This window comes from Xenopus laevis, chromosome 1S, assembly GCF_017654675.1.
Source record: "Xenopus laevis strain J_2021 chromosome 1S, Xenopus_laevis_v10.1, whole genome shotgun sequence".
Taxonomy (NCBI): Eukaryota; Metazoa; Chordata; class Amphibia; order Anura; family Pipidae; genus Xenopus; species Xenopus laevis.
This window is the reverse complement of record NC_054372.1, coordinates 191575325-191597252: the sequence shown is the minus strand read 5'-3', so window position 1 is coordinate 191597252 and position 21928 is coordinate 191575325. Positions and strand designations below refer to the sequence as shown.

At 43.9% G+C, this 21928-nt stretch overlaps 1 protein-coding gene across 1 annotated transcript; it reads left to right on the top strand.

Moving 5' to 3' along the window:
• Positions 1-1801: 1801 nt before the first annotated feature.
• stard6.S (StAR related lipid transfer domain containing 6 S homeolog) lies at positions 1802-20394 on the top strand. The gene is made up of 4 exons (XM_041579196.1): positions 1802-2050; positions 5137-5228; positions 13042-13091; positions 18889-20394. The coding sequence occupies exons 2-4, from the start codon at positions 5139-5141 to the stop codon at positions 19067-19069; spliced, it is 321 nt and encodes a 106-aa protein (XP_041435130.1). The 5' UTR covers positions 1802-2050; positions 5137-5138; the 3' UTR covers positions 19070-20394.
• The last annotated feature ends 1534 nt before the right edge of the window (positions 20395-21928 follow it).

Sequence of the window (21928 nt, the reverse complement as noted above, 5' to 3'; positions counted from 1 at the left end):
TTTCATCTATTGGATACATTCAGTAATTAGATTTCATGGCGGCTGCCATAGAGTAGGTTTCTGGCTCATGGAGACCAACTGCTGACTGGAAGTATATGCAATATAACAGTTTGTAGCACTCTCATCAAACAAATCAAACAATGAAATGCAAACTAACCCGCATCCCCAAAATGTTCAAATACTACAATTCCAGCAGCTGGGTGAAGGGAGTTGTAGTTGTACAAAACATCGAGGCTAAAGATTTGATAACACTGTATTGAAGTGTTTCACCTTCACACTTCAATCTGGACCCGCAAACATTGAGCCGTAACTGCTTTTCTCTCAGAAACCACTTGAAATAGAAACGTAATGTATATTGCAAAATATATCGATTTGTTTTAGGGCAGAGACACTTGTGAAGATTCTAGGAGATTTAGTTGTCTGGCAACAAATCGACTCTTCTTCGGGCGACTAATCTCCGCAAACTGCCTTCCCGCCGGCTACAATCTAAGTCGATGGTGGGATGGCACTCGGAGCGCTTCAGTTTCTGAAGTTGCCTGAAGATTCCTCGTGAGGCAACTTCGGATAACTTCGGAAAGCGAAACATTCCTAGTTCCATCCCGACGGTGATTTAGATTCTAGCCGGCGGGAAAGCAGTTCCGGGAGATTAGTCGCCTGAAGAAGAGTCGATTTGTCGCCGGGCAACTATTCTCTCTGAATCTCAACGTGTTTCTCTGCCCTTTACACAATTTCTTAAAACACATTCCTTTAGGGAAGCATACCCCCATGTAACCTAGCATTCCTTCCCCTTTACACTGTATGCTTATTACTATCTTCTAAATGCAATGCCACAACCATCACTTTGCTTACTTTTGATCTTGCCCATCCCCACGTTGTGTGTCTTATAAGTTCTATACGTTTTATCAGTTATCAGTTGTATCTCTGTATAGAGAAAATAAAAATAAAGACTCCACTGCTTTCGGAACAACCAAAATGGAAAATATAGTGTAGTGTCTGTATTTTGTCTAAGGGGGTTATTTCTCAAGGTCTGAATTTATCTCAGTATTTCTAAGTTTGAAATCCAATCAACTCTGATTGCCCCGAATGGACCTTATTTTTGAAGAAAAAACCCAAAAAAAATAGGTTCGTGCAAACTTCAGAGCTTTCCCTGAAAACTCTGTATTGTTTGGAGTTTTGCACAAAAACTAAGATTTTTTCGCGCAGAAACCATGAACTCATTGGATATCGGTACGGACATCAGCGCAGACACTGGAACCTTCCCCATTGATTTAAGCTCCCCATGGACGCGATGATTCTTCTTGCCGAACGATGGGGATTGGAACGATCGTACATCTTATGATTTTTCGGCCGACATCTGTCAGGAAATTGATCGGCCAGGTCAAAAAATCTTTGTCGGTCCCAGTGCAATCTATCTATGTTTGCAGGGCCAAGCAGGCAGCACCCCTTTGTTTTCCTGGCAAATTGGTCTTTTTAGTTGATGGTCAATTCGTACGATCGTTCCGAGAAAATCGTGGTCTCGCGATGAGGGTCGGATCTTTTAAAAATCTCAACATCTATGCCCAGCTTTATACAGGACCTCGAGAACTTCTAGATGACGGGGATTCGGATTCAGAGTTTTTAGACCATCGGACTTTAATAAATCTTGAAAAATTCATTTTTTTTTTCTGACTCCTCTTCCTGGTCTGTGAAACAGCTGGGGGTTTTCTACATTTTTTTTTTTTCAGTCTGAACCAGCAGTGCAGAAAATACAAAGGGACACGCAGTTACTGGTTTTAATATCGGTTACATGGACAAGAAACTTATTGGAAAGTTTCCCTTTAAATGTGAGTAATCTCCCTTTTGCCAGAACTTAAGATGGCTGGCTTTGCTTCACACTGAGCCGTGTGACCTGTGAGTCATGTGGCAGGCATGTACAGTGGCTGATGTTGATACTCCTGCACTTCCTGGTGAAACAATGAGTGGTTATATCAGCGACAGTGACAGATCAAAGTTCAGAGCAAAAGGATATTAGATCTGAGTCCCCGGCGTCTCCTCTCTGCGGGTGAAAGGGGTAAGATCTCATTTATATAGCCCATACACAGGGATCCCTTGGCAGCATCTCTGCAGGGTATATTGCTGGATACAGTTGCCACTAGCTGGGGAGGTCATAAAGGTGCGTTGGCTTTCAGTAGGAGTCAGCAGTCAGTTTAACCTCTCTGTATTCTGCCAGGTTTCACTAATCTGTCTGTCTGTCTGTCTGTCTATAACCGTTGAAGAGGAAGGTTGATAAATGTACAAAGGCCTGGTGAATCATATTGTCCCGTTTGTTAGATATTGGCACTTTATACATTAAGGACATGCAGCTTTCAGCTGTTATTGAAATGCAACGCCCAGCAAGTACGTAACAGCCAAAGGCTACGACACAGCTACTCCCTGCGTCGCTCCTCTGTCTGAAGGAAGAGGTGTTGAGTGTTGTAGTTCAGCTACAAATACCCAAGGTTTTATCCCTTCAAAGACTGTGACAACACAAGGGTTGTCTTTTGTCAGCAACTTCAGCAGACTGCAGGAAAACATGGCAACCAGAACCCTGACAGCACTCTTCACTATGTTACCCTTTAATCCAGTGTCGGACCAGGGCACCCAGAGTCTATCAAAGAACCAGGTCCGGCTGGTGTCGTCATCAAGGATGGCTCTTATGGCAGAGGTGCACACGGGTTTTTGGAATAGGCAGTTCCTGCAGTAATAAAAGCAAAACGGGGCCACCGGTCCAGCATAGGTCCCACTAAGATTTTCCCTGTTATCCTGGTGGGCCAGTCTGACTCTGCTTTCCTTAATCAATCTTTTGGGGTCCTTACATACAGTTGCTATATGGTCGACAGCAGGTAAAAATGCCCATAAGGGCCCTTGTATTGTGTACATTTGTACAACTCCCATCATTCTTAGCCAGACAGATGTTGGGAGGGATAGTTCCTGCCTGAGAGAGGTGTCAGCAAATGTCCGTGTTTCTAACCCTGGAGACCGACCCAGAGGTTACTGCAGACTCCACTGTCTGATAGTAATGCACAATGCATCTGCCTTGCCTACAGTATACCCTGTGAACTCTTTTCCTTTGGCGTGGGCAGTGCAGGAATGTCCGTGGAAATACAAATACACAAGGCTGTACTGTCCAACCAGTGTTTCTGGAATGTGCCGGAGGCAAGTTATAAACAAAGCCTGGGGCTAAATGTGCAAATCTGCAACTCACATTACGGGGCAGATTTACATAGGGTCGAATATCAAGGGTTAATTAACCCTCGATATTCGACTGCCGAATTGAAATCCTTTGACTTCGAATATCGAAGTCGAAGGATTTAGCGATATTCCTACGATCGAACAATCGAAGGAATAATCGTTCGATCGCACGATTAAATCTTTCAATCCATCGATCGAAGGATATTCCTTCTATCAGAAAATTGTTAGGAAGCCTATGGGGACCTTCCCCATAGGCTAACATTGGCCTCAGTAGGTTTTAGGTGGCGAACTAGGGGTTCGAAGAATTTTTTAAAGAGACAGTACTTCGACTATGAAATGGTCGAATAGTCAAACGATTTTTACTTCGAATCGTTCGATTCGAAGTCGTAGTCGAAGGTCAAAGTAGCCTACCCGATGGTTGAAGTAGCCATATTCGACCATTCGAAATTCCAAAGTATTTTTTCTTCTAATCCTTCACTCAAGCTAAGTAAATGGGCCCCTACCTGTAGGGTGGGACAACCAATGCCAGAAGAACCATTATACTAACACTGAGGAATCTATAACAGAGCTGCATGGTACTTATTGATAAGAGTATGTAAAGGCCACCAGCTGAATCACGTTGTTCCTATATGTTTCCATTGCTAATGGATTCTTCATTATTGTTATTATTGTGTGGTCTGATCCTAAGGATAGCCATACACAGAGGCTAACCCATGTCGTTAGGGAACTAATTATCCAATATGGGCAATGTGAGACCTTATTTCATGTTACCATTTACAGAACAATTGGGTTTTAAAGGAGAAGGAAATGCATTTTTACTAGGGGGTGCCAAAAATTAGGCACCCCTAAGTGATCGCATTTACTTACCTGACACCCCGGGCCAGTGCACCTATCAGGAGAAAACTGATCATTCCAGCGAGCACCATGGAGCTATCGTCTTCCGGCTTCTTCTTTCTTAAAATTTCCTGGGGCAGATGCATGTGCAGTAGAACGAAATAGGGGTTTTTTTTTCGTTCAAGTTTGGCTTTTCGCTCTACTGTGCATTCGCAGCCACGGAAAGAAAGAAGAAGCCCAAAGCTGATCACTGGAAAAACTCTGGGCCGGTGCAGTTTTCTCCTGTTAGGTACAATGCCCAGGGTGTCAGGTAAGTAAATGCCATCACTGTGCATTTACTTTTGGCACCCCCAAGTGTAAGATGACTTTCCTTCTCCTTAAAAATGAATCTGGGCTGGATTATTTTCTTAATGACGTGGCGGTTAGGTGATCCACAATTTCTCCAAACAGTCAGACGTAGTTGCAGTTTGGCTATTTATGCCTATGGCTAGATAGAATTAACCCATTCTTATGGGCCAATTTTTCTCATGGTGGAGAAGTTGTTGATGATCACAGGACCGCAATTCCAAACACGGCCCGTATAACACTGGACTGACTCAAGAACTGAAAGGTGACTGCTTAACAATGGACCATTTACTAAATGAAGATTTCAGAGGTGGTATCTTGGAGTGTGCCCTACGGTTTGGATCCTGGAATGTCCTACAATGGCCCAATCAGAGCCCTGATCTCATTCCACCTTTTGGTTATGTTGGGACCAGGCATTGACATCAAGGGGCAGAACAGAGGATTTTTAGGAGGTGGGACAGTGCCATCAGGGGTGGTTCAGTGGCATTAAGGGCTGGGGTTATGGTATAAGAGGGCAGTGATACAGCACACTTAGTGGTTTTAGTGGATAGTGGTTTATTAGTGGATTTCAGCAGTCCTATCTGGAGTATTGGAAACCCGAGCTATTCTGAACCAAACAGGCCGTGTAAAAACCAGACAGGTGGTAACCCCTAGATGTTAGACTGCTTATGCCCCAACTTTGATAAACATAGACCACAAGAAGGCTGGGAACCTCTGCATTATGGAATAATTCTTGTTTGTTCTTAGGGATGGACTACCAGAAGATAGCGGCTGATGTGGCACAAAAGATTTTGTTGTACAGCCAAGACACAACAGGGTGGAAAGTCTCCAAGTCTTCAGTAAGTAAAAACCAGGACAAGCATGCAGAGAATATGGTTCAGAAACACCCAATGGTGCCAAGGGTTGACTATAGGCTACTGTAGCCAATGGGAATGTATTGTATGAGATAACCCAGGAAGGTACTTGTTATTCCATGTCCTAAGTAGGAGTGGTCCTCAGTAGAGATGTCGCGAACTGTTCGCCGGCGAACTTGTTTGCGCGAACATCGGGTGTTCGCGCTCGCCGGAAGTTCGCGAACGTCGCGCGACGTTCGCCATTTTGGGTTCGCCATTGTTGGCGCTTTTTTTTGCCCTCTCACCCCAGACCAGCAGGTACATGGCAGCCAATCAGGAAGCTCTCCCCTGGACCACTCCCCTTCCCTATAAAAACCGAAGCCCTGCAGCGTTTTTTCACTCTGCCTGTGTGTGCTGAAGAGATAGTGTAGGGAGAGAGCTGCTGCCTGTTAGTGATTTCAGGGACAGTTGAAAGTTTGCTGGCTAGTAATCGTTTTGATACTGCTCTGTTATTGGAGGGACAGAAGTCTGCAGGGGTTTGAGGACATTTAAGCTTAGGTAGCTTTGCTGGCTAGTAATCTACCTTCTACTGCAGTGCTCTGTATGTAGCTGCAGTGGGCAGCTGTCCTGCTTCTGATCTCATCTGCTGACTGCTGCAATAACAGTAGTCCTTGTAAGGACTGCTTTTATTTATTTTTTTGTTGTTTTACTACTACTACTACTACTACTATAAGAGCCCAGTGCTATTAGTCTAGCAGTGTTGGGGAGTGGGACTGGTGTGCTAATCTGCTGCTCCTAGTAGTTCAGCAGCACCAACTTTAATTTTTTTTTTAATATTCATTTTTTTTTTATTTTACTTTTTTTTATTTTACTACCGCTGTAGTAGTGTATAAGTTGACCTTTTAGGCATTATTTGCCCTGTAGGCATTTTTTGCCCAGTGTGTTATTCAACCAACTGCCATCTAGCTGTGTGACCTTGTTCACATTCTGTCTAAATATCCATAATATTACCGTCTCCAGAAAAAACACCGGAGTGACTTTTTTCAAGCAGCCATAATATATTTTACGTAATCCGTATCCATCGCTGTAGTAGTGTATAAGTTGACCTTTTAGGCATTATTTGCCCTGTAGGCATTTTTTGCCCAGTGTGTTATTCAACCAACTGCCATCTAGCTGTGTGACCTTGTTCACATTCTGTCTAAATATCCATAATATTACCGTCTCCAGAAAAAACACCGGAGTGACTTTTTTCAAGCAGCCATAATAAATTTTACGAGATCCGTATCCACCGCTGTAGTAGTGTATACGTTGATCTTGTGGGCAGTATTTGCACAGTGTTTTCTTCAACCCGCCATCTAGCTGTGTGAGCTTGTTCACATTTTGTCTAAATATTGATAATATTATCGTCTCTAGAAAAACCACTTGAGTTACTTTTTTCAAGCAGCATTCATATATTTTACGTAATCCGTATCCACCGCTGTAGTAGTGTATACGTTGACCTTGTAGGCATTATTTGCACAGTGTTTTCTTCAACCCGCCATCTAGCTGTGTGAGCTTGTTCACATTTTGTCTAAATATTGATAATATTATCGTCTCTAGAAAAACCACTTGAGTTACTTTTTTCAAGCAGCATTCATATATTTTACGTAATCCGTATCCACCGCTGTAGTAGTGTATACGTTGACCTTGTAGGCATTATTTGCACAGTGTTTTCTTCAACCCGCCATCTAGCTGTGTGAGCTTGTTCACATTTTGTCTAAATATTGATAATATTATCGTCTCTAGAAAAACCACTTGAGTTACTTTTTTTCAAGCAGCATTCATATATTTTACGTAATCCGTATCCACCGCTGTAGTAGTGTATACGTTGACCTTGTAGGCATTATTTGCACACTGTTTTCTTCAACCCGCCATCTAGCTGTGTGAGCTTGTTCACATTTTGTCTAAATATTGATAATATTATCGTCTCTAGAAAAACCACTTGAGTTACTTTTTTTCAAGCAGCATTCATATATTTTACGTAATCCGTATCCACCACTGTAGTAGTGTATACGTTGACCTTGTAGGCATTATTTGCACACTGTTTTCTTCAAACTGCCATCTAGCTGTGTGTATTATCGTTTCCAGAAAAACCAACTGAGTTTTTGTTGTTGTTGTTTTTTTAAAAATAATGCCAGGCAAAGGCAGGCCGCCACGCAGAGGCCGTGCTAGGGGCCGTGCTGCTATGCAATCCTGTGGCCCTAGCAAATTGCCCAGTTTTAAAAAGCCAATGACCCTGAACTCCCAAAATGCTGAAGAGGTAGTTGACTGGCTTACACAGCACACCCCATCCTCTACCGTTTCTAACTTTACCACAACATCCTCCTCATCCTCCACTGCTATGGCCACCCCACGTAACACTTCCTCCACCACCGGTGCCCCTTCTTCACTGGAGTCAGAGGAGTTATTTTCCCATGAGTTTCTTGAACTGAGTAATGCGCAACCATTATTGCCAGAAGAAGATGAAGGAGATGAGGACCTTACACCAGATTTAATTCTGGCAGAGAACACGATAGAGATGGACATAATGAGTGATGAGGAGGAGGTCCCCGCTGCTGCTTCCTTCTGTGATGTGTCAGAAGAAATTGATGCATCTGAGGAGAATGATGATGAGGAGATTGATGTTTTGTGGGTGCCTAGTAGAAGAGAGCAAGAGGAGGGTAGTTCAGATGGAGAGACGGAGAGTCAGAGAGGCAGTAGGAGAATAAGACTTAGAAGAAGCAGGGAGGACAGCCCGCAGGGATCAGTAGGGCAACAACATGTATCGGCACCTGTGTTCAGCCGGCCAACGCACCCGCCATTGCCGCCAATGCCGCCAACTTCTACTGTTACCGCCAGATCGCACACTTCCAAAAAGTCAGCAGTGTGGGATTTTTTTAATGTGTGTGCCTCTGACAAAAGCATTGTAATTTGCAATGAGTGCAGTCAGAAACTGAGCCTTGGTAAGCCCAACAGCCACATAGGTACAACTTCTATGCGAAGGCACATGAGCGGCAAGCACAAAGCACTTTGGGAGCAACACCTCAAAGGCAACAGGCAAACTAAAAGCCACACTCCTTCTGGTCCAGCATCTTACTGCTCTACCTCTGCTCTCCTTGACCCGTCTGAACCACCCTCCACTCCGCCTTCCACCTTGACCACCTGTTCCCATTCCCAGTCATCTGCCACCAGCCAAGTTTCTGTGAAGGCCATGTTTGAGCGTAAGAAGCCAATGTCTGACTGTCACCCCTTGCCCGGCGTCTGACAGCTGGCTTGTCTGCACTCTTAGCCCGCCAGCTTTTACCATACCAGCTGGTGGACTCTGAGGCCTTCCGCAAATTTGTAGCAATTGGGACACCGCAGTGGAAGGTACCCAGCCGCAATTTTTTTTCTAAAAAGGGAATACCACACCTGTACCAACATGTGCAGAGCCAAGTTACCGCATCTCTGTCACTTAGTGTTGGGCCAAAGGTCCATATGACTACTGACGCATGGTCCTCCAAGCATGGTCAGGGCAGGTATGTCACCTACACTGCCCACTGGGTGAACTTGGTAATGGCTGGGAAGCAGGGAATGGGTAGCTCAACAACAACAGTGGAGTTGGTGTCACCGCCACGGATTGCACGTGGTTCTGCCACCACCTCTACTCCTCCATCGCTCTCTACCTCGTCTTCTTCCTCTTCTTCTTCTTACTCTGCTGCTGGGTCCTCCTTCTCCTCCTCCACACCTGTGCACCCCCAGCTCCCCCTAGGCTATTCGACGTGCCAGGTACGCCGTTGTCACGCTGTCTTGGGGATGACGTGCCTGGAAAGCAAAAACCATACCGGATCTGTACTCCTGTCATCTCTGCAGTCACAGGCCGATCGGTGGCTGACCCCACACCAACTGCAGATCGGAAAAGTGGTGTGTGACAATGGAAGCAATCTGTTGGCAGCGTTGAGACTGGGCAATTTAACACATGTGCCCTGCATGGCACATGTGTTAAATTTAATAGTCCAACGTTTTGTCTCCAAGTACCCAGGATTCCAGGACGTTCTCACCCAGTCCAGAAAGGTGTCGGCCCATTTCAGACGTTCCTACACAGCCATGGCACGCCTTGCTGACATTCAGCAGCGCTACAACATGCCAGTCAGGCGTTTGATTTCTGACAGCCAGACTCGCTGGAATTCAACGCTCCTTATGTTGGAACGTCTGCTGCAACAACAAAGGGCCGTCAACGAGTACCTTTTTGAACTGGGTGGTAGGACTGGATCTGCAGAGCTGGGGATTTTTTTCCCCCGTTACTGGGTGCTTATGCGCGATGCCTGCAGGCTCATGCGACCTTTTGAAGAGGTGACAAATATGGTCAGTCGCACCGAAGGCACCATCAGCGACCTAATACCCTTCGCTTTCTTCCTGGAGCGTGCCGTGCGACGAGTGACAGATGAGGCTGTAGACCAGCGTGACGAGGAGCTGGAAGCGCGCGATTTCTGGTCGGAATCACCAGAACGAACCCAGGCACCTGCTGCAACGCAGGGAGAGGTGCCAGAAGTGGAGTCAGAGGAGGAAGGTGGCTTTGTGGAGGAGGAGGAGGAGGACCAACAGGAGCAGGCTTCCCAGGGGGCTAGTGGTGACCTTTTGGGGACCCCTGGTCTTGTACGTGGCTGGGGGGAGGAGACCGTGGATGATGCAGTCCTTGATAATGAGGAAGCGGAGATGGATAGCTCTGCATCCAACCTTGTGAGAATGGGGTCTTTCATGCTGTCATGCCTGTTGAAGGACCCCCGTATCAAGAGGCTTAAGGAGAAGGACCTGTACTGGGTCGCAACGCTACTAGACCCTCGGTACAAGCATAAAGTGTCAGAAATGTTACCAACATACCACAAGTCCGAAAAGATGCGGCATTTACAAACCAGCCTGCAAAACATGTTGTACAATGCTTTTAAGGGTGATGTCACTTCAGGAACTCATCAACATTCCAGGGGCAGAGGTGCCAGTAATCCTGCCACGAGCGCACCTGCAAGGACAAAGCCCTTTGGCCAGTCTGTAACGTCAGACATGCAAATGTTTTTCTGTCCAAGGCAGCGCCACAACCCTTCTGGATCCACCCTCAAAGAACGCCTCGACCGGCAGGTAGCGGACTACCTGGCATTAACTGCAGATATCGACACTCTGAGGAGCGATGAACCCCTGGACTACTGGGTGTGCAGGCTTGATCTGTGGCCAGAGCTGTCACAATTTGCCCATGAACCTCTTGTCTTGCCCAGCCTCAAGTGTGCTCTCAGAAAGGACCTTCAGTGCAGCAGGAGGGATTGTAACTGAGAAGAGAACTCGCCTAGGTCACAAAAGTGTAGATTACCTGACCTTTATTAAAATGAATGAGGGGTGGATCTCGGAGGGTTACTGCACGCCGGAAGACTTGTTCTGACTTCTATGCAGCTGTCCTTCTCTTCAAGCCTCATGACTCCACACACAGCTGTCCTTTAGCGTCCTCCTCCCTCCGCCACCGTTACAAACTAGGGTGCAAACCCTACTGGTTTAATTTTTTCTGGCCTCTGTGCTTCAGTGGCTGCAACCAAAAAAACTGGGCAAACAATGTCTACAAGGTCAACGTATGGCAAAAAATGACTATTTTCAGCATTTATATGGCATATTTTTTCTGGCAACTGTGCTTCAGTGGCTGCGACCAAAAAAATGCATATTTTCTGCATTTATATGGCATAATTTTTCTGGCCTCTGTGCTTCAGTGGCTGCAACCAAAAAAATTTATATTTTCAGCATTTATATGGCATAATTTTTCTGGCCTCTGTGCTTCAGTGGCTGCAACCAAAAAAATTTATATTTTCAGCATTTACTATGCATAATTTTTTCTTGGCGAACTGTGCTATCCAGTGGCTGCTACCCCATAAAAATATGCGTACTTTTCCTCGCCATTTCACCTGAGTGCAGTATCTCTTTTCTGCCTCTCGTTTCGTGGCTGCGGCTCCCCAAAAAAAATACTGGGCCAACATACAAATCGCTCCTACAGCGTCACTATACGACATTTGATCCTTGTAGGCATTGTTTGCCCCATATTTTCTCTGGCCTCGCTCAGCCCACTCATAGCATCGACGAGGCCACAAAATATGCATAGTGCTCTAAATGCTTGATGAATAGTACATTTTTGCTCATACGGTTGACTTCCAACGTCTAATATTGGCAACAAATTGCATCTGATTTTCCCAGCACTTTTATCTTGGCATTTTTTCTTTCTGCAACTGTGTCTTTCAGTGGCTGCGACACAAAAATCTGGGCGAATCAATTGCCTATTCCAGTGTCACGTATGCTGCAAAAACTGACGTATTTCAGTCATTTATTATGGCATATTTTTTTCCTGCAACCCTTGCTTCCCAGCTTGCCTGCATACTCCATAACGTACTACTGGTCGCAAACACTCGATCTTACAACGTGGTCAACGCGTTTAATACTGGCCGAACATAAACAAATTGTACCTCTATTATTCCACGTGCTACTTTTATTATGGCAATTTTTCTGGCCAACTTGATGCCTTCTCAGTGTGCTGCGCTTTTCCCCAAAATACATACTGAGGCCTAAATCTCCCCCAATGTCCTACCAAGGTCCAACCGTCCTGATCGCAGATTGTTTTCACAGAGGAAAGACAGTTAGGTATTTACTTACGCCAGCTCAATCAGCTACTAAGATGCCTATAAGATGTCCTCTCCACATTTCCCCTCTGCAGACATTCCCTTGTCCCCTCCACCTATACCCGAGATCAGCCGGAAAGTAATCCTCCCAGCCGCTCCTACTATCCTTTACTTTATGCAGCTAGGTCCGATGATCAACTTATTCTGTCCTGTCCCTTAAATCATAACAGCTCTTGCTCCCTTTAACATCCTATTCTCTTCCAAGGGCCACCACATCAGGCACAGATGTTTTCGCATACATTTTCTCTTGTATATCTCCCCCTCATGGCATGCTCCACTGTTCCTAGTTTTCTGTTTGCACCTCCCTTTATTAATTTCAATTTTAAAACGATTTTTTGGTCAGAAAGTCTTTTTTTATATATATGTTGTTAAAGCTTCCTCCATTGAGTCTCATGGGTCGCGAACCGCTTCGCTCGTTGCGCTAAGTTCTGCTCGATTATTGTTTCGTTATATCTTTTTTTGTTCCGACGTTTCGTATATTCCTCCTATGTTCTTTTCAGGAAGAGTAGCTGTTATTCCATGTTTCCTAAGTTAATGTGATTTTGGGCCTCCCCAGGAAGGTACTTGTAATCTTATTCCCGCATCGTTCCCTAAGTAGGAGTGGCCCTCAGTGAGTATCTGTCTATGCCGATGATTCGTATAGGTAGGAGTGGCGCCTCCCCTGGAACTGGTACTTGTTTCCCCGATGTCTACAGGGATTCTCTCCCAGGACATTGTACTTGATCATCATGTGTCCTTAAGTAGGAGTGGTCCTTAAAATATCTCCAATTCTCATATTTAAACACAGGTCGAGTGGTGCCAGATTAATTTGTTTGGTTGATCCTTTAGCTCTCTCGTTTCACCCATTTAGCTGCTAGCAATACTGAAAGCAAGAACTGCACCTCTCATTAACACTTGCATCAAACGTACACATGACACTCAGATAGCTACCACCCTTGTAATGGTTTCTTTGAGACTCCTGTGTATGATTCACTCCAGGTACCCGCTTTGTGGCCTTTAGCATCATTTGCCCAACGCTGTACAGAAGCGAGGCCCCCGGTACTTGAACAGCGCAGCTAGTGCTACAGGGTCCGTCGATTTTTTATTTACTTTTGCAATTTTCTCTTATTTCTCCTAAGAAAAATATAGTTGTCTCCTGGAAACCATCGAAGGAATACTCCGGAAATATGTAAGTATTTCACATATAATTTCCAATATTACATCCTGAACTGCAATATCCCAATCTTAACATAGCATTTCCTATAGGCACCCCACCTGTATTACTGGCAACCACTTCCCCCACGCCCAGATTTTGATGGCATCAATCTGGCTTGAAAGTTACATACAAGTGCTGGCTCTTCCTTGCCTCAGGAAGCAGAGGAATTGCCTATTGTAAAGATAAAGGTTTGATGGCCGGGTTAAATTTACCCCCTGGAATGCGTCCCCCTGTTAACTGTTCCTCGCCAGTCTTGTAGGCTCCTATGGCAGGCCCTACCATGGCTTGATGTTTATATTAACCACTCCCAACCCTACCCAACAGTCCAAGACACTCTATTTCTCTCAAGAAAGGCTGCGTGCTGACTGAATAACCCATGCCCCGTGATTGCTTCTCTGTGGTGGCCCAGTTGGGTGCCCTCTAAACCTTGGGCAACCGTGGGTGCTGTCCCCACAACCCGGTAATCCACTCAATTCCAGTTGTAGTTACCTATTCATCCATCTCTGTTAACCGACTTCCTGACTTCGCCTTCTCTCCTCCTCCCCTTATATTTCTACCACGGGAACTTTGCCCTTAATTTGACGTCATACTAGTAGTATCAGCGTCAGGTTAGTGATCCTAGACTTAAAACGGGTCTGCAATTTGCACTGCATCATGTGCTCTTCTTTTCTCATACCATAACCCGATTTACTATGGTTACTTTGTATGTAAGCCTTTCTGCCTTGTCCTCCTAATGATCTGGACCCTACTTTCTTTGCCTATCCTTGCAGCCTATTGTGTATATCAGATAGCAGGCAGTGTGTGGTCTTGACCTGTCAGAATCCCTTATTCTGAGATCCTTTGTCCCTCACTCTCAAACCTCTTCCTCGCCTATATCCTGGTATGTCATCGTTCTGACATATTAAAGCGACCTTGCTAATATAAAACTCCTCACTCATATATATCCTCGTCTGAGCTCCATTACCACAGCCATAATATGTTAGACTGTCTATCCACCTATTCTTATGCCTACATTTGAATATAAGGCATAAATACCAGTTGTACTCTACACTCCAAACACCCCCTTCGGTTTTTTATCCTTGTCTAAGTTTGTGGACGGTCTCTTTTCTGACCTGTCCGTCCTCAGTTATTCCCTAAAAAAATTTCTTTTTCTCACACTATCGGCAAAGTGATAGAAAAACCTCCCACTGGAACGACAGCACTTGTAAAACTCACGCTCAGTCCCACAAAATAATTATTAACACCTTTATTTGGTAGTCATGTGTTAAAAAATTAAAGATATAAACATCCACTGTCTAGTGCATGGGGCTGAATATGCCACTTCACTTTATTGTTGTAAGAGTGCTGTGCCCATATAAATATAAGCTGCCCAAGTGCAAAGATTATAAGTGAGTCGAGCATTGGGCGACCTGCCTCAAAATGTTATTGTTTCCCACAAACAAATTCCGGCGGAATAATAAGTGAGTGGATCTCAAATTAATAACCTACTCTTCTAACTCTCGCTCATACTACTAAGGAATAAATTGATAGTTAGTAATTTGATTGACTAACATATTGCTCTCTATCTCTAATACATTAGATTTATAAGTCTGCTTTACACTCTTAAATTGTGATTATGTTATTCCTTTTACTAAGATTCGATTAGTTAATTAACTAGTGCTGCTTCATTATGATAGTTAATAAAAATCAAATCAATGTTCCAATTTCCATTGAGAAAGCGAGAAAATGGATAAAAGGATATTGTGGAGTTGTCCCAAATAAATGCGATCCTAATTCTTGTTCTATCCCTCGCGGGAACCACCCTCATAAGGTGAGAGTCCAGAGTAACGTACTGTGGTCTCGTAATTAACTGAGGCCCTAGAAGATGAGATTGCGAGAGTACTACGAGTATCCTAATAAAACTCACAATTCCGCGCTGCCCCTGGAGTTTTAGTATTGCAGACGCTACATGATAGGAGTTGAACGAGCAAAGATTCTATTCACCCTACCCTCCGAAATGGTTTGACCCCAAGTTTAAATAATTGTTTAAAGATAAACCCAGATCTGAAAATGACACGCCCTGTACGCCGCCGTTTCGCCTCTGTCTACCTTTGTCCAAGGCGTACATCTAATGTCCCCTTGGGTGACGCCGCGCGTTCTAAATTAGCGTTTCGCGGACAGTAATTTAAAACGCGTTCAACGGCAACATATTTACCTTACGTCTCCTTAAACGTTAACCACTCACGCCCGCTACACTAAGCGCCGTCGTCCGCGCCCGTTTCATTACCCCAGATCACTCTTTCTAAACACCTATTTAACTGGGTCAAGCCACTTTTGGTCCCAGCGCGTGGTGCGATAACTAGATCCTTTGCCTCGGTTTTCAACTCCTTCCTCTTGTGTTTGCATCTCCCCTAAAACCCTTTCCCCAGGTCTAAAGACCGCGGAATTTGTGTTTATCTAAGGATATCGTTCTAGTCTCCTCAAATTCCGCTTTAGGCTCAGTTATTTACCCGTACCCACGCTAGTCCCGAGTCTACCTCTGCCTTTTCCTCCCATCCTCTCTTAGGTGTTTCCCCCAGGGAGTCTCTACAAACTTACTTGCAGTTTTGACAAGCTCCACCCATCCTCCCTTTTTCCATATTTCTTCCTTTTCTCATGGAATTTGAACATTGTGCATTTATTTTTATCCTTCTCTTCTGAATGGCCAGAGCCCTAGTTAATTCACTATTTCGAATCCCTACTCTAAGGATTACCCTAATTCCCATTTATGCTACTGTAGCCATCCCTTACTATCCTTATTGTTATTATATATTTCCATCTTAGTCCAATAATTTATACCTATTCCAATGTATTCCCTTAGTCTGGTCTCTCATCTTCTTATACTTAGTTAATTTAGGATACGGTCTATTTAATTTTGGTACTCCCCACTTTAACTTTAATCCCGCCGGAATTTCTCTTGGTGGAAACCCATAAATTTGTCCTCCTCCCTATGGCCTCCTCCTCCTCCACTATAATTCCTTTGCACATTGCACCTGTTATACCTCTCTTCACTCTGCCATCAGGCCACTCCTTCCTACTCATACCATTAATAAGTGGCTATTCCAGCATTCATGATGACCATCTCCGGATGCTCTTAATTTTAAGCTCTCTCTTTCCTAACCCTTTCACTACATAAATACACTTGTCGCTTAACTATATTCGTGACTGCCTCTGAAGTTTAGTCTGTTACCCAGTGTGGGGTTCCCCTTTCTATTCCCTTTGTGATTATTGTGACAAGGTTCTAAATACAGTGCCTTGATGATGGCCCTTTTATGTATACCCGACCCCAAGATCTCTATCCAGTGGTCTGTTTTCCTCCTCAATTAAAACATACCGTGGAGCGGCCTGCCTATAATAGAGGAAACTCGCCCAGAGCTAATCCCTCTGTTCCATTTCATGTCATCTGGCTGCAGTAACTCTCTCCACAGTGGACCAAGGCCACCTTCAGCTTTATGACATTTACTCTACTAGTCCGCCCTTATTGACCCAACTCAGGTAATTTAATATCCATGCTCGGAAATTATATTTTATGCTGATTAATGGACCTTGCTTGTGGTTGATTCTGATTCAAATCCATCCCTTCCTCATGTTCTTATGTGTTATTTACTCGTTGAAGACCAGCCCTGTTCTCCCCTGCCGTCTCTATCACACCACTATGGGATGAGGCTTTATATCATAAGCGAGACATTTACCCCTCTTGATTTCTGGTACACGAGTCAAAGCAGTCTATGATGGTGTGTGATCACTACCTAACCTTCTAAGCTAATACTGGACATCACAATCCTCCTCTCACCTGGTCGGCCGAACTCCGATCCCACCAAGTAGCGTTTACGGGTCCTGTCATCCGGAAAAATCGTCTCTTTGTCCAAAACGCATAGTTAATAGTGCTATACCCAGCCAGAATATTTTGCCTACCTGAAATCCCATTTCTTCAAAATCGACCCAACCAGTTTTCTTTCTTATACTCTTCTCAATCTTTGATACTCTGACATGGGGTCTAGACTATTATCTTATCTAATTTCCCAGCGCTGCTCGTCATCTGACCTTGGCCCTTCCCTTGCACCTTTAGGAGAGAATTGCTTTCTCGGCAGTGCCTCTCTGCTAGTTTCCTTCTCCATTGTAACTGAATTGTGTCTCAGTGTAGACCAGTCGGTTTTTACCCTATTGGAGTTGTTGTCCCACTTAAGGTACGCCCAATGGCCCCGGCTTCCCCCGAAACGCTCTCTTGACCGTTTGTTACAAGTGTTTATGAAGCACCATTGACACAACTCTGGCTCACACCCCATTTTCCTGCCCAACTAAATCCACCAGGTATTGGTCCATTCTTCCTTTTACCTTGTGTTTCCTCCTAGACTCCCACCTGTTGACATCTTGTGTTTAGGACGCCGCCTCATCTGGTTACCCCTTCCCAATTGTTCTTGTTTGCGCGACTGTGAGGGGAAAAGTGCGAGGCCTGGTGATTCACTCCAACTTGCCCAGACTACACTAGTCAACGAGTTGATTGACATATTTATCCAGAGCTCACATGTCAGCATGACTTTGGGGCAGCCTGGGGAATGACAATATGTCCTAGCCCCAAGTCAGATTTCCAATTCATATAAAGAAAATCTGTGTTTGCCTCTTTTGAGACAATGTTCTGCCATGTCTCTCCCTCAGATCGCAGCAAATTTGTCTCTCCTCTCTAAATGATGCCCATTTTCGGAATAAGATAAATGTTTTCTCCCATGCACAGTATCCCCTTTCTTTAACCCTCATTACTCACCCCTTTACTAATACATCCCTGTAGCATTCAGCCCAGCATTATTCTGGTGTAACGTGACTGACCTCACCAACATAGATCCTATTCACACGGCCCCCAGAATTAGTTCTGCAGAGCACCCAATGGGCATTTCAGCCCATCTCAGATTCTCATCTTTCCTATGTTCTAGATTTTCAAGTGTAGCTTTGTCCCATTTAGTAGTATTCCTCTCCATCACCCAAAACTGTCCTAAATATTCTATCATATTATAAATATCTTTTTTATTTGCGCGTCCTACAGCTATAAGTGTGGATAGTGCTCAGCGCTGGCTTCCCCTCATGGCATTCTCACCTCTCACCCGTGTCCGTGGCTTGTAAATAATCCTCTGGACTATGGCCTGCTCCCCTCTTCCAGCAGCTATAAGGCGTCTCTCTACCTATCCATGCAGGTTTTTTCTAGAGACAAAAAAGTTGTGAAATGGTTGCAATAGTTAGGCCAATTAAAATGACACCATCTACTTTATTTTAAGACCAGTTAACATTTTATTATAGCTCTGTCTCTCTCAAATTATCATATTTTCTGCGCATCAACTAGTCTTCTCAGCCTCCTAGTTCAGGGAAAAGTTCGGCCTTACACTTGTAAGATTCTGGCTTCATTAGGCCTAAGGCTCGCTGAAAGTTGTGGGTCGAGCCTTCCACGATGCATTCCATATACAAAGACCCATAATAACGATGCCATAACTCAGTGTCAGCTCAGCTTTTATCGGCCCATATACGGCCACCTTTATGCAACACGTATCATGTCTCCATTGGCAGAGAAATACTCAATTCAGGATATTTCGGCTTACTAGATGTCATATACAGTAATTCTAACTAGTTTTATCAGTCAGAGGTGTGAGATTATTTTGTGCTCTTAGGTTATAACAAAGGGGTTGTCTCCTCTGGCAAAAGTAAGCAGTGGGTTTGGTAGTGGCTATATAGTGTTGTAAACACTAGCCTTCCTTAGTATTAACTAAGCTCACATAGGACATCATGTGATTTATTTTATTCCCAGGAATCCAGCACATTCCAAACTTTCGGTTTTCATCCAGCCAGAACTAGGGGGTTTGCTTCCTCGTTCACTGGTGGAATCGGCTCTTCCAAACAACGTGTTCAATCTCATCAAGGATACCAGAGAAGGACTTAAACAACTGTGAAGCAATGACCAGACAGGGTAGACCTCACAGCGGGTGCAACAAGCATTGCTTTTCTAGCTCCAGAGAAATCTGTATAAGGAGCTGTATCAAAATTTGAAAATTCCTCTTATTCACAGCAAATTGTATCTGTGAGAAACATAGTGAAATGTTTCTCAACTCTTTATTTTACATCCTCAGGTAAATATTTGACAATTTCCATAAGGTTCCCATAAATCTAATGGTAAAGCAACTAATTATTTTATAGAAAGACTTCCATTCAAACGATGATGTGAAAAATTTGATCTGCTGGACCAGAGTGATTTTTGTTTACTGGGACGCATCATGTGTGTCTAGAAAATCAAGTTATATTTTACCGTTTCTTGAACGGGACATCAATATTTGGAAATTCAGTAGGAGCTAAAGGCAGCCCATGTGGAATTTGAACATGATGCTAAACATACTATTATGTGGAGTTACATAGAAAATAGTCGAAACGATCATTGTGAGCAAAAAGCGGCAAAGATATATACCCAAGGGAACATATCGCATCTTCACACATACAGCCGAAATACCTCAATGTCAGATAAACAGTTGGACCTCAGCGACGTCATATGCACAAAAATACACTGCTCACCTTCAGTTAGTAGCAGAGCAGAAAGCTACGCATTCCTGTGTACTGCAGTCATATTGCACGGTGTTCATTTGCACCTAGAGGGCAGAAGAAGGGATAGGTTGTAGGGTTACCAAAACCAGATATGGTGCTTTACCTTTTTTAGGATTGTAAAGGGAATGGAAAATACAAGGCAATTATGTAGCAATGACATTGCTACACTATTAAACTGGATGACAGTCCTTATTTTAGCCCTACAGTGCGGACAAAGTCAGACGGCTTCATTATAGAGACTCAGAACAACCAACAGCAAGAACATAAGGACTTTAGATGGTCATGCATGTACTGATAAAATCCTAGCATTTGAGGTTCATGTATGCTATCCAACCAATATCGATGTTCTATGGATATCAGTTGGCTTGTCAGTCTAACAGGTTTTGAACGTTCATGTTCATATGAACAATGTCAACCTGCTTATGGTACATCAGCAGCTACTCCTCGGTTCTTGCATTGAACTGGCTGTCGGCCAGAATGAATGAAACAAATGAAAGTTTGCCTGTTGTACTGTATCTGCCCATTCAGACTGCAGGGCATTTGGTCATATATACTCAACTTAACTGTACGCACAGAACTTGTCCATATCACTTCTCTCAACTGGATACTTTTCGTACGTGTCCCAGTTTTCCCAGACCTCCCAGGCAAGGAAAATTAACACCAAAAAATGAAAGTGTTTTAAAGTAATAAAAATAGAATGCAGTGTTGCCCTGCACTGGTAAAACTGGTGTGTTTTCTTCAGAAACACTACTATTTTTTATATAAATAAGCTGCTGTGTAGCCATGGGGGCAGCCATTCAAAGGAGAAAAGGCTCAGGTTACACAGCAGATAAGCTCTGTATAACATGTTATCTGTTATCCACTATTTAACCTGTGCCATATAGCCTTTTTTTCAATTTCCACCATTGCTACTTAGCAGCTTGTTTATATGAACTATAGTAGCGTTTCTGAAGCAAACAGATCACTTTTACCAGTGCAGGACAACACTACATTATATTTTCATTACTTTAAAACACTTTCATTTTTTGGTGTTACTGTTCCTTTAAAGGACCAGTAACATCAATTTTTTCTTAAATCGTTAGTATAGAACGGAAAAAAACACAAAGACAAATTAAAACTTTTAATTGCCTACTTTAAGCAAATATCTTACTAAAACCGCTGCCGCTCTCTTCAGTAAGGCGATATCCATCTGCGGCCTCTCCGATTTTCTTCCCTCCCTCCTCCCTTACCTTATAGCGATCCAGGAGGAGATACTCGTGCACTGTCTTCCTGCCATTCCGCCGCCCGTGTCTGATCAGATGGAGTGCTAACCGGCAGCTTTCCTTCTATCGTAAAGTTGATTTTTCAATTAAAGCACTTAGCCCGATTTAAAACGCTTTAATCGTCCTCTTTGTGTTGTTTTTTCCTGTTCTATACTAAAAAAATTGATGTTACTGGTCCTTTAACTATAGCCATTGGTGCTCTAAAAATAAATGATGTGCAGCTAACAGTAACTTCTGTCTAAACAATTGTTTTGTTATGCCTTCAGTCTGCTGTTCCCCAAAGTTAGAAAATTGTCCTTTTGAATTTCAGACGTAAACACTCTATCTATACTAATAGAGATAGATTCTATTAAATTGTGATTCTTTCCTTAGTTATATGGCCCCTTTTAATCCCGCACAACAATGCCTCTTGTAGCACAACATCAGCTCTGTTATCAAGTGTATGCTTTGAATTGGCAGGGACACTGTGCTTCTTGTCTCCCCTATGATTACTATGAGTCCTCAAGGTCCATAGGCATTGTACAGGTGGATCCTCCAATGGTGAAAATCATCACCAGCTGCTAGCTCCTAGTATCTGCTCCCCTTTACTTTACTCGCATCCATTGCCGCTAGGACATGGAGTCAGATTCTCCTCTAAATAAGTGCTACACTGACATTCTCTCCTCGGGTGTAGGATCCCACCATGTGTTGCCCCTTATCCTGGCCCAACTCCTGTCTCTCAAACCCCTACCGCCTTCCCTCTCCTCTACCAGTACTGCGCTCATTCCAAGGTTTCCTTGTACCCGGCATTTTCCTGATATTTTTCAATGACTGTCACTAGTACCAACGTCCTCCCCGCATGTGCTCGGGGTACTTCTGAACCTCATGGCTATTATTATTATTAACATTTATTTTCCCAGAACGCCCCACTATATTTTCGCCAGCACTGGTTTAGTAACTGTCCCCAGCTATTAC